A 14,139-nucleotide genomic window follows, 5' to 3' on the forward strand; every position below is an offset into this window, starting at 1 on the left:
ACTTCGGTGTCCTATAGTATATACCCGTAAACTTCTGCTATTTGTCTTCCCTCTCACCATTTCATCAATCTCCTAATTTCCCCCAAATTAGTTTTAAGGGTTATATGATGTATCTGGTACTATACAGATACATGTGATTTATCAAAATTCTTGCAGAAGGTTTACCTTATATAACGTTTTTGGTCATGTAAAGTCGATGGTGTCTCAAGCAATTTAGCCAGAAGTAATTCTCTTAAAGCTTCAATCCGTGTTTCTACTTCAGCATAATCTATTTAAAAAGGAAAGAACATAAAAGATTTACAGAATGGAAACTTAAAATCAAATTATGGAAAGCAGAACAGTGACTGCCTTGGGGGACAGGGGTTGACTAAGAAGAGGCACAAGGGAACTTTCTGGAGTGACGAAAACATTCTGTCCAGGGTGTGGGTTACATGGGTGTGTGCATTTGTCAAACTCACTGACCTATAATATGTAAGGTCTGTGCATTTCATTGCATGTAAATTTACTACAACAAAAAAATTAAGTTTACTGAGTCCTTATGGATTTCATTTAGGAATTTATTAGAGCCCTGTGATATTTCTCCTAGTTGATAAGGCATTACCACAGGACATTTTAGGCTTTTCTTATTTTCTATAACTCCTGCACTCGAGATAATTTCAAAAGTTGTTTAGTTTACTTTAAAATAAGGTTAGAATTCACTAAAAATGGCTTTTCTGAAGAGAGAAGATTAAAATGTAGGTTTCCATCTATAGCCAAATTTTATAGAAAATATCCATAATTGATTCTTTCCAGTAAAAAAGATTTTTTAATGGCATCATGGTTAACAAATGGCAAAGAATGTCCAAGACTAACCTATCCTAAACCTATCTAGCCATGGTTTTTCATTTTCGCTACATCTTGGTAAGAAAAGCCATGTTATTTTTGAAGTAATTGTTTTACATTTTTAAAAGAGCACCATATAAACAAAAACTAAAATGCACATGATTTCTTTGCAGAATACATTCTACATTCTTCCTGTAAAAAGAAGTAGTAGATCTTAAAGTAATAAACAAATCTTACATTTTTTGAAAACTTGCACCTCCGTTTTCCCAAAGAGTGACTTGGCCTTTTCATAATCATTAATAACCACATCATAATCACCCTTTAAAATAAAGAAACATTTTGGAGACTGTCAGTAAAGTATCATGAACACATTTGGTTAAGATCAAAAAAAATCTCAGTAACTCTTTAAAATTTATGACATCGTAACCATGGGTACATAAATATGTACTCTACCTTTTGAATATTCCTTTCAATATTTAGAGGAAGGTTGAAGAGAAACTTAAATCGCTGAAGCACATTGAGTGCATTTCTAGTGGAATCTGCCTTGTCCTTTCGACCCAATACTTCTTGAAATAATGTGTCCGCGGTAGTACTTGCTCCTATTTTAAAAAGACCAAAAGAAGCTTAAATAAAACAAAATGATAGGCTGCTATTATAGCTTTACATTAAAACTCAACAGACTTTTTTAAAAGTTAGCTATTTTGGAGATCTTTTAGGGTTTGCTAAAATACATTTCCACCTTGCCCACTAAGTCTTTTCATATGTTAAAAATAGTATCCGATTAAAAATAACCATATCTACCAGGACCAAATAAAATCACTAATTGAACCTACATTTATTTTAGCTACTCTTCTAAATTTTATAGCAATTACGGGTCCTTAGATTATTTCATTAGTTCAGATAATAGGTTAAAACACACATATACACACAGGCACACACAACTACACGAGTTAAATTCTCTGGATTTAATATCTGTACTATATGGTAATAAAACAAGAAAAATATTTATCTTTCAGAAAAGTTGTTCAAAAGAAATATTTCAGAACTAATTCTATTTCTTGGTAAAGTTATCTGTTTATGCAGCAGGCACAAATAATTACATAAGCAACTTAAATGACAAATTTTAACATATCATTAATGAGTACTTCTTAAATCAGCTAATTCAATTTATACACAAACAGGATATTTTTTATATACATATATATATTTTTTAACCTAAAAGACTTCAAACTATACAAATCACTATAATGAAAGAATTGCTTTATCTAAAGCAAAATTTACTGGGTACAGTTTAACTTTTTCAACTTGTGAAATATTTTTAATTAGCCACAAGAAAAGGGGAGAAAAAGGGTAACTGTTTTTGGCTGTTTGATCGAAGCTCATAAAAAGTTTCTACATTATCTGGTCTACTGACTATACTTTAAGCAAAGATGAAAAAGTTACCTCAGTCTCACTGGGTGGCTTGCATGCCATATTCTCCAGTCTACACTGTGGGTGGCCTGATCGTGTTAAAAGTTGTCTTTGTAACATAATTGTTTTATCTAAATAATGTTTAAATTTTCTTGAAATTTTAAAGGCCTAATAGAAAAACTTTGTCAAGATAGCTGTTTTCACCACATGCTTTCAAATGCAGAATACTAAATTTCTGTAAGATGAGAAAAAATATATTCCCTTCTTCCCACCAAACTACATAATGGTAGCTAAATGAAGTATCTGAAATCTGATTAGGGTTAAAACATTTTTCTGCAAAGAAAATTAAGTATTTGTTTATCATTTAAAAATATAAACTTCGTGATTTGAGGCTTCATAAATGAAAAGATACATAAATGCCACTAAATATTTCTAAAAGGTTGATTACTTATATGTGGCCTGTGGATGTTAAATTCACAAGTACTTTTTTTTTGCACAATGAAAGAATTTGGGTCAAAAGTCTAAGTGTTCAAAATTAGACTTTGCTCACTGTATTTTAAAGGTAAGAAAGAAATACCAACTAATAATTTTAACTCCTCTAGAAAGTATGAAAACAAGTATGAGTAGAAAATTCACTTATCATTAAATAAAATAAACATTTTATAGAGAAAAATTTATAGGAAGAAATTATAAACTATAAAATTATAACTTATTTATACAGAAATGTATATATGGAGAATTTTTAAATATGCACATAGAGAAATATGCTATGAAATCATAATTTTAATTTATAAATAATTTCTATCCATAAATTGTTATTGTGTTATGAATTTTGCCACATTCACAATAAAATTTTGGGAGTTTATAACTCTTTGATAACTGGATAATTATATCAGTAATAAAATAAATGAAAGCAGTGAAACTAAGCAGATAAAAATCACCAACAGCTCATAAAATGCATTTTATGTCTTTATTCTCTAGGGCTAACTAATAAGAAAAACAAAACCACTAAACTCAGTGGTGTTGTTCACACACAAAGTGACACTGCAGATAAACCATCAGTCAGACATCTGCCATGTCTCCCAGGAACAATTTCCCCCATGTACCCATCCATCCACATCTTCACTCCACCTTCTCACATTGAGAACACCCGGTTTTAAGGCAGCTGGCAGGGGCTGGAACAAACAGCGTGTACTCACAGAACAAATCGAACGGAGCGACGTGATAGTGAAAAACATGACTTAGGTCTTACAGGTTGCAGAACCAATCCAGCCTTGGGCAACTCCAGGCCTGAAAGTTGGTTGTTTCTCCTCCGAGGGATGTCACAACACCAGCTCACTGGACTGTGACTATCACAGTCTCAGTTACAGATGCACCGCAAGCACCAAGAGCAAGGCCGCTATATTACAGGCACTGGGCTGCCACTATCATAGTCAGGTCAACAAGAGCTGTAAAAATTTTCCTCAGTGTGAGACAGGAGAAAGAATGAAGATGCCGTGGAGGAAGAAAAAACATTTTAGCCTCTATGGATCCCTTATAACCTAAAAAGAGTTTTGGGGAGCTTTGGTGGGTAGCGTAAAGACATACTACACATACATACAATATGGAGTGCTTACTCTATGCTAGGTGCTATTCTAAAAACTTAGTAAGTCTTCTAAATTCTTCTTAATTATTCTAAAAATATGTATTAATTCTGAATTCACTTAAACTTGTTTATGTCCCTAAAACAGGCACTATTCTTATCCCCATTTTATAGTGCAAGCAACTGAAACAAAGAGAGGTTATTCAACCTGCTCAATGTGACACACAGTTAGGATATAGTAAGAGGTAGAAAGATATTTATGGGTACAACCCTCAGGAATCTCAAACCCAACAAGTTATAAGTCGAACTGAATATTTACCTCTTTACTCTTCTCCTCATGCCCCAAACCTGTTCCTTCTTGCTCTAGTTGAGGCCAGAAATCTGAAAGTCATCACTGACTACTACTTTTCTTCCTCCTTCGCACAGCAAACTGGTAGCCTTTCTCATCTCCTTAACATCTCTCATCTTGCCATTTGCTCTACCTTCATCACCTCTGTGTTGGTTAAAAGTCCTCCGCACTTCATTCTTACATGACAACTGTGCACTTCTTTCTGATGCCTCTTCTTGTCTCTAATCTAGCTCTCTCCTAATCAATTCTCTATGCGGATGGCAGAATATTCTTTAAAAAGTTCATAATGTCACTTCTTTATTTAAAATCCTTCAATGGCTTACCAACAGTCGTCAGGATAAAGACAAATTCTACTACACTACATAGAAAGCTTATCCTGTGCAGACCCCCATCTACCTTGCAGTCCCACATCTGACATCTGCACATGACCATACTGGATCCTGGTTCCTGGACTGCAGGAGGTCTGCTCCCTGAAGACAGGGACCTCCTCCTCATGTGGCTTGCCCTGTCTGGGACACCTGTATCCACTTGGCTGCCCACATGCCAACCTCTGCTTGCCTGGATACTTACTACTCATCTTTGAAGGCTCACATGACCCTCTCCTGAGATTCTCTCACTCCACTTTTCAATGAGGTACAACTTGTGCAGACTCCAGATGTACCCCAGGATTACCACGAGCAGACAATTATCATACCATAATTTAATCAACTGCTTATCCGTGTTCTCCATTAGACTATAAACTCTTAGGAATAATTCGTAAGTACTATCTTCATATCCCTGGGATGGAACTAACATGTGCTCAATAAACGCTTACAGAGCAAGGACTAAAAATAAGCCTCTGAATCAGTATCCAGTATTCCTTCTACTTAGAGAGGTGGTGCAGTACAGAATAAGCCCCTTTTGGCACAGTGTCCAGAACCGCATAAATGGCTATGCAAGATGAAACCACATAAACAATCTTAATAATTAATGGGAAAATTATGATTGTTCTGTGACTTTTAAAAATTTTTGTTGCAACATTAAAAACGTGCTTACTGTTGGTCATAAATGAGTAAGAAAATGAAAAAAAAAAGTAAAACCAATATTTACTTAGTACTCTACGATGATTTAAAACATTAGAAACATTGAAAATACTAGTGTTCTATTTCTTTGTAAAAAATTATCAAGACTGCTTGCTTTTATTCATCATAAAATTTATAATACGTATCAAGCATCTTTTCTATACTTTGATAAATTACCTTACTCCTTTCTAAATTTATCCTTTGACTCTGAATGTCACTGATTGTCTCTGAGCACTCCTTGAAGCATCACTTCCCCTAGGATGCTTTCATCCTTTTCTTCATACTTTCCTCATTTCCACTGATAAATTCACCTTTACCCAGCTCCTCTGGCGGCACAGCTCAAGTCTCTTGAACAGCGGCAGTGCCTACATCCCTACTGGCAGCTGCTGCTTCCGTAACTCCTCCAGTCATGGTAGATTTGAATTTCACTTACACTGTTACCACTTTTTTTTTAATGCACTTTCATCTTTGTGGGTCAATCCCCTCTTTGATTATCCATTTCTATAAAAAGCCATATGAGTTTATGTCTGGGGGACAAGGAGTCCACACAACTATATGCTTTGCTGTCTGTGCATGAATATATGTATGGTGACCAGTCACAGACAGATTCTGAAGAAAAAGAGGTAACTGCTCACTGATCATCTCTCACATCTCTTATTTATGGAGTGATCTGTGGACTGAACAACTAGCAAGCACTTTTGTACTTTATGCAATTATGACAAATATACTGCGATAATGGGAATCTGAACCATGTTGCTGGAGGACAAGTGTATTTAACCAAACTGTGGTGACTGAAATTCATACCTATCAAAACCATGCACAGCAAGCTCTGTTGGTAGTTTAGAAGTACAGATTAGAAGCCAGATAACTAGATATAAATCCCAGCTCTGCCACTTACTGCTTATATGACTTTAGATAACTCATTTAATCTTCCTGGGATTCAGTTTTTCGTCAATAAAATGGAAATAACAGGGGTGCCGGGGTGGCTCAGTCGGTTAAGTGTCTGCCTATTGATTTCAGCTCGGGTCTTGATCTCAGGCTCGTGAGTTCAGGACCCCCATTAGGCTCTGCGCTGGGTATGGAGTCTACTTTAAAAAAAAAAAAATAGATATAACAGCACAAGCCTCATAGAGAACTAAATACATAGAGAATGTTTAAAGCAATACCTGAACCTTAGTGAGCACTGTAAAAGTTTTAACTATTAACCACCACAGCTGCTACTATAAATACTTATATAATATTGTCTATGCCTGCACTAATATGTAGCTACTAGCCACATAGGGCTATTTCAATTTAAAGTTAAATTTATTAAAATTAAATAAAAATTAAAAAAGTAATTCCTCAGCAACATATAGCTACATTTTAAGTGCTCAATAACTATAACTGCAAAAGTTCTATTAGACAGCAGTACTCTATACTCTTGGAATAGGTAAGGACATAGAGTTGGATATGTGAATTTGATATAAATTAATAGTCATCCCTTCATCCCTGACTTGAAATCAAGAAGGAATTATTAGGTTCAAAGGCAAATATAAAAAACACATGTCAAGGAAAATTAAAAAAATTTCAATGAAAGGAATCAATATTGATATATTCTGAATAAAATGGACTAAGTTTCTTATAGTCAACATTACCCTTTAGAAACTTAAGGTGAAAGAGGTTGCCCTTTTGAATTTTGAAAACTTTCATTTAAAATAACTCAGGAAAAACATATACAAATTGGTATATAATTATACATAAGATTAAAGCATTAATAATAACTAAGCAAACTAAACTACATTCATACTCATCTATTCTTTCCTTCTTTTCCAAAAGAAAAGAAATTAAATTTTCCATAGTACTTCTATAATTATTTTTGAGAGACAGCATGTGCATGAGCTGGAGGGGGAGGGGCAGAAGGAGAAGAAGAGAGAGAATCTTAAGCAGGCTCCATGCTCAGCACAGAGCCTGACGTGGGGCTCAATCTCAAGATCCTGAGATCATGACCTGAGCTGAAACCAAGAGTCTGACACTTAACCAACTGAGCCACCAGGTGCCCCTCTATAATTTTTTTTTTTTTTTTCTGATTCTCCAGCTTCCAAACTATGATAGACCCACCGGGACAAAGGACATGTGTACAGGGCAGGGGCCATATGTCTTCCATCTTTGTATCTCACACTGAACCAAACATGGTACTTTTACACAACCAGTCTTAAATATTAATGTTTGTCATGTTGACCTGAATTAGCAAAACCTTATCCAAGATAGCAAACATCAACATCAAGTTCATTAAAAATGTTTCCAGAAAAAAAGAAAGTGTTATAAAAAGGAATATATTTTAAGAAAAATTTTTACATCAGAAAGCCCTGAAGGAGAGTCTCATAAAGAAATGACTAGTTAAGCCCAACTTTATCGAAGAAGAGTAAACTTCAATGAAGTTAATATGACACATTTCTAGATAAAGTTTGTGGTTATAAAGGAATAGAAGTAAAATAATTTCCCTTACAAATTTTATATCACAAGTCCCAAGGGAGGATTTCCTAAACTACTCCTTAAAAGAAAAAAATTATGTTAACACACTATGCTAAACCTACCACATGAAACAGATCTTAATTTTCTCCAAACCTTAATAAGTATCTATTTTCTTTTACTGATACAACAATATAATTACAATATCAGCTTGTCCTTATAAATCACTTTTTTAAAGTTACTGAAATAATATCATTTTTTTTACAGATATCATGGTTTGATGACAAGTTCTCCAGTGAAAATAGCATCCCTGAGTAGAAATACCTTTCTAAGACCTTAAAATGTCTGACTATATTAATACAGTAATAGCTTTTGTAAATGTTTGAGTTGAATTCAGAATATATTAATTTCAACTAAGCAGGTGACTTGGTTCTCAGACAAAAACAAGGCAAAATCTCAAGGCAAAATAACAACAACCCACCACCACAATCACCAGAGGGAAATATTTAAAGTGCTGCTAAACTCATAAATTTAGGATGAAATCAAAATACTCAAATTCTACCAAGGAAAGCCTACAGCAAATTAAAGCTTCTTTCCAGAAAATATTTTATCAGGGATCCCAGGGGTTTAAAAACAGACATTTATCAAAAAAATGTTCAGAAAGTTATCACAGGAATAAATTAAGCTAGAAGTCCAAAACTAACTCAATATCACAATCCTGCATTCACGGAATCACTAAAGATCTGATGTAAGGGTTCTTAAATGTTTTAGCTATTCTTTTTTTTTTTTTTTTTTTCAAGATTTTATTTATTTATTTGACAGAGAGAGACACAGTGAGAGAGGGAACACAAGCAGGGGGAGTGGGAGAGGGAGAAGCAGGCTTCCCGCTGAGCAGGGAGCCCGATGTGGGGCTCGATCCCAGGACCCCGGGATCATGACCTGAGCCGAAGGCAGACGCTTATCGACTGAGCCACCCAGGCGCCCCTGTTTTAGCTATTCTTAACCCTATTTCATGGGGAAATCATTTGCTATACTTATATTTAAAAAACAAAGGAGATTCCCCTGGGCACTATTGCTCCCTCAAATGTTTACTATATGAGTGAAAGAGGATAATGTACTTTTTAGCTGCTAATATTATAATAGGAATTGATTCATCTGATGAGTTTCTTCCAGATCATTAGGATCAGTAGCTGGGGACTAGAATGTCAGGGGGAGGGGAAAAAGATATAAGGCAAGTGGGTGGGACCCAAAACTTGGTATATATATCAGGTTCTTTTGGCATACAACTTTTACAAAATGTCTCAGAGTTAGAAACACTCTTAAATATGAAGCCGCCTTAAATTCACTTTGGAAAAAGTGATGGTATAGATAAATCAATGACATGTAAGTGTTTGTCATTCTAGGAGCTGATATTATTTGCTGTAACACTGTTAGATATATGAAGATGTGTTTCAGGGTTCTGGTCAATGGCAATCCTGGCTATTGTTTCAGCACTTATCTCTCTTTGATAATGTTATTTATATACTGGTCTCTTTTATGGTAGCAAGTTTCACTTCTTGGAAGCATACTGGTTTATTTTCAAATTATGATTTCTTATAAATAAAATGCAAACAAAACAGAACGTTCATTTTCCATGTTTTTATTCCTTTATATTTATTAAATCATTACTATTTAGAAATAAATATTAAAATGCAACTCACCGCCTGTTCTGTGAAGCCAGGTCCAAGTACTATATTAAAGCTTGTTATAAAGTCCATAAATAGTTTTGGGTAGTAGGACAAAACTTACTGTTCAGAACATTCTCCAGTTTTTGCGTCATGGATCCTTCTACTTTTTCCGTTCCATCCGCTTCTAGTTTTTGATGGATAGCTAGAAAAAACATCTAGTTAAAGTGTGGGCTATTTCAGTGGGTGGGAAGACATTACATCAAAATGACATTTTTAAACAACTTTAAAAAATGGTCATATTATTTTCACTGCTGGAAAGAAGCACAAACATGCAAAAACTCTGCAAAGTAACCAGCAGACACCAGTCTACGTTACTCATAGTTTAATACTATTAAAATAGTACAATAATATATATACTCAATTATCTGATCATCAAGGTTGAGTGGTAAGAACAGTTAAATTAAAAAAGAAAAGTGAGACTTAAGTAACTAATATATAGGAAAGTCATTTTTATTTCTGTTTCACCATCTGCAAAATAGAAATACTAGTATTTGAAGTATACCAACCTCAAAGTATTTCATTTCAGCCTTAGATACAACGTGGCAAAATACATATTATTCATGTTTTCTTCATTTCTATTATTATTTCCCTGGAATTTCTCAAGAACTATCCGGTAACATCTACCAATATATCAATTTGTGAATATACAAATTATATAGGAGTATTTTTGCTATTATTCGTATGTCTGCATGGTTCTGATAAACATTATTAAAAAAAATCACTTAAAAATTTACATTTAAAAATTGTTTTACCTACTGTAGGGTAGGTTTTAAACAGAGCAAATCAGGCTTACCTAGGTGAAGCACTAAGAAAATTTTCAAAATGAAATGACCAAATATAATTTCAAATTCAAAATTCTGACAAATAATAAAACTAGCAAAACAAACATTAATTGAGCCATGATCATAAATTAATCACAATGATAAGTTTCTAATGCATATTGCTCATCTGGAAAGAAGTCAATGATGTATGTTCTAATATTATTTCTATTTCACAGAGGAAAAATCCATTGCTCAGGGAAATTAAATAAGTTGATCAACGTCACAAAGCCAAACCCCAAGTTTGAACTCATGCTGTCTAATCCCAGAACAAAAAACTTCACCCCATATTGCCTGTATTGCATAGGCAAGCAACTTAACCTCACATCTATAGAACGAAAATAATAGACTTATTATGTTAGTTGGGAACTGCATTCAGTTGCAAATAAATGAGACCTCTCTCCAAAATAATAACTGCTAAATACCCAGGATTTTATTCTTTTACATAACTTCCTTCAGCAAAATTTCAAATATAAGATGTGTAACTCCATGGGCTTCACAGCCTGTACAATGAAATTAACATCACTCTGATAGTAGCTATTCTCCAACATTCAAAGAGAATGTCAAACTCTTCTTAAAAGGATTTTACAGGTTCTGCATCAACCCATCAGTCATGAGTGGTAGATTTATTCCGGGGGGGTGGGGGGGGTGGAGAGGGGGATGTGGTCTGCTTAGGCAAGAAAAAAAGAAATGTTTTGCTTTAATCAATCACAGTTTTATTTGTTTCCTTTGACTCACTGATTAGGAAATTCTGGGTAAAATTCAGTGCTCAAATGCACTATAAAAATATTCTCAATGCATAATAACATCTACTTTTCTGCTTCTTTTAATTACTTTCTAATTTTGGTCCTGCCCTTTTTTAATACCTTTTTTTAGAATAATTTCAAATTTTGTTTGAAATTTATAAACAGACTGCTTCTCTATCAGAGAAACACATTCAAAGAAAGAAAAAGAAATACATTTGGGGGAAAAAAAAATCAGCCAGTATATTCTTGTCTTGGTTGATTCACGAGTGAAAAGAAAGTTCTTTATTTAATGTTTCAAATTTGGATTATGTGGTGATAGTGACATAAAATCAAAACCTAAACTTAACCTGAACTTGTTAAGTTAAATGGAAAATAACTTCCCTATCTTTAAAGATACGAGATAAAAATGCCCAAATAGAAAAAAGCTAAACTGAAAACACTGCTCACACTATTCATTTAAATGCTGGTGTAATTTTCTGACAATCTTGTTGCAAAAGAACACGTCGCACACATTCTATTTTATTAAGGGGGCATTGCATAAGGTTCTTCCATGGCAATATGACATTGCATCTTATAGTAGCCCTGCTTCAAATGTTGCTTTCTAAGTCAAAACCATTAAAGGAAATCATGCAGTCACATTTCTGTTGCTGACAAAACCCATCACTGATCAGCAGGTCAAAACGAGGTAAGCCTGGCTCCCCTCAGCTCAGTTTACAGCCATTTTTGCTGACAAAGCAGCTTCCTGCCGCCCATCTCCACCACAGCAGAGCCACTGTCAAGCTGTCAGCCAAGCATGAGGACCAAGAGACACTGGGATCTGATAAAGGCAATCCTATTTTCCAGAAAATTAAACCAAATAACCCAATGTCTGGTTCACTTGACCTTTTATTTTCTCTAAAAACATTTTTAAATAGTATAACTCAATAAGCAACTTGGTACATTATCACAGGTTTGTTATTGTTTCTAATCTATTAAAACTTAAATATGTGAAGCAGTTGAACACCATAAAACTGTATTTGGGAAACAAAAAAGTATGTATATAAAAGTTCTATTCAAAGAAAAATCAGAGTTATAGAAAGACAGCCTATTGATTCATTGAAATTGTTTTAACTCTAATTAAATGTGGACATCAAATTTGCAGATTTCAATTAAAAAATTCAAAGTATTTGTCTACGCATTTATACAATGCCATTATTAAATGAGGCACTAAGAAATGACATGTGTGTATAGGCAGTGTCTATAAAGATTTATGTCAGGTACACTGTGATCCACATACTCTAACCACTATATATTACTACTAGCCTATGAGACAGGACTATTCAAACTAGGTCAGAGACTAGCAAACTGTTTCTAAAAAGAACCACATAGTAAATATTTTAGGCTTTGTGGGCCACATAGGGCCTCTATCACATATTCTACTTCCTTTTTTTTTTCCAAAGAAACCTTGAAAAATACAGCCATCATTAGCTCCTGGCCTGTACAAAGAGGGGCCATACCTAATTTGGCCCACATGCCAACCTCTGAGGATAATACTTACTAAAATAGAAGACTAAGATGAGTTAGAATGAAGTGTCTTAAAAATTTAAATTTGTAGAGAGCTTTTCAAACATTTAGTTCCTACTTCTTACTCTACCAAATTTTTATGAAAGTGACAAAATTTTATAAATTACATTTAAATAGGTTAGGTAATCTATGAATCTTTTCCTCAGTTATACTGGAAAAAAATAATAAAATAATTACAACTATTACATAGATGGCTAAAAGGTATAAAGGATTCTCACTTAGAGAATTGGATCCTTGATAACCATTACTGCCTATAACCTTCATATAACAATAGACACAACAGAATGTGCCAAAAAATCGGTTATGGCTTACGCTGCCTCAAGTAGCAACAATAAAAGTAACATGAGAGGAAAGGTCAATTGTGTAACCTGTGTTATTTACTCTGCTTTGGCCTCTTTGCTCAGCTATTCTTTAATATAACATAAATAAAAGTAATTCATATAGTTTTGGTCCATAATTGTTCTTAAAAGAAGCAAGTGATAATGCTGGACTTGCCAGTAAAAAACCAAGAGATTAGACAGGTGACAAGCTCAAGGAGCATTCAGGGAAATGGTCACCAAAACAAAGGTGATGATCAGAAGGCACTGAGGAACTGAAGAAGGCCTTTAATGATATGAAAAGCTCCACAAACATCACCATGGCCTGCGAGAACTCATGTGAAAAGAGTTGGTAAGAAACTATGGCTCAAGACTTCAAGGAATGAAGAGAAAGGCAGCGTGACTGCCATGGAAAAGTAACACAAGTTGCTGGGAATATTTTTGCAGGATATAGTAAAGTAAAAACTACAATAAACACACTGAGATTAACACTGGCAGATAAGTTATACCAGACATACCTGTCAAGTTCTAATTAAAATATTTATGGATATACACAGGGAAAAAGCAAACTGACAACAGCATAAAAATTTAAAGATACATAAAAGCCATACTGTCTACCTGACCGGGAGGGATGGAAAAACACCCTTGGATGCATATGAAACAGTCCACTCTAAAGAGAACACAGATGATATCAAAAAGAGCAGAGAAAGGTGTTTATTTATACTCCGTCATCTCTATTGAGCCTAGTTCTGACAAGAAACATCTAATTTTTTCGTAACTATCTTCAGGACTCTAACTCTGTGCTCCCCCATTTTTCTTACCTCTAACAACTCCTTTCCCTTTACCACCATTTAGAGACCACATTTCCCAACACCCAGAATAGCAGGAAACAGAAGGAAACTAGTTGAGGCATACGACTACTGGGCAACTTAGCAGTGTACTGAAAAACAGAAAAAGTGCTGGGTACCATACAGGAGAGCAGAAATAAAGGAGTAATATTTTTATACAAGGTTATTCAGAAACAAACCATAAATGATATCTGTCATAACAAAGGAAGTGTTAAAAACTGAAGATATGAGTCTACAGATTCTAAAAGCTTATCAAGCATTGGGAAAAATGAATAAAGATAAGATCTACATTCTAATATATCCTGAAAAGGTGTTTTTTTTTTTTTTTTTTAATTCAAGTCCAAACAAATATATCTTTTAAGCATTTAGGGAGGGAGAAAAACAATCAATTCCTTTATGAGTAATAAAGAATTATATTGGCTCAGGATTTCTCTCTAACACTAAAAGA

At 34.2% G+C, this 14,139-nt stretch overlaps 1 protein-coding gene across 5 annotated transcripts in view; it reads right to left on the minus strand.

The window, feature by feature from the left end:
* The window catches only part of EXOC2 (exocyst complex component 2), a 256,500-nt gene that overhangs the window by 162,689 nt on the left and 79,672 nt on the right, over positions 1-14,139 (minus strand). For all 5 annotated transcript variants that reach the window (XM_036072478.2, XM_036072479.2, XM_036072475.2 and 2 more), the window contains 4 exons: positions 9,461-9,541; positions 1,276-1,421; positions 1,060-1,141; positions 166-268 (listed from right to left, as the gene is read on the minus strand). In XM_036072478.2, the coding sequence (XP_035928371.1) occupies positions 166-268; positions 1,060-1,141; positions 1,276-1,421; positions 9,461-9,541 (412 nt within the window). The remainder of the gene's footprint in view (positions 1-165; positions 269-1,059; positions 1,142-1,275; positions 1,422-9,460; positions 9,542-14,139) is intronic.

The sequence above is a fragment of the Halichoerus grypus genome, chromosome 9 (assembly GCF_964656455.1).
Source record: "Halichoerus grypus chromosome 9, mHalGry1.hap1.1, whole genome shotgun sequence".
Lineage (NCBI taxonomy): Eukaryota > Metazoa > Chordata > Mammalia > Carnivora > Phocidae > Halichoerus > Halichoerus grypus.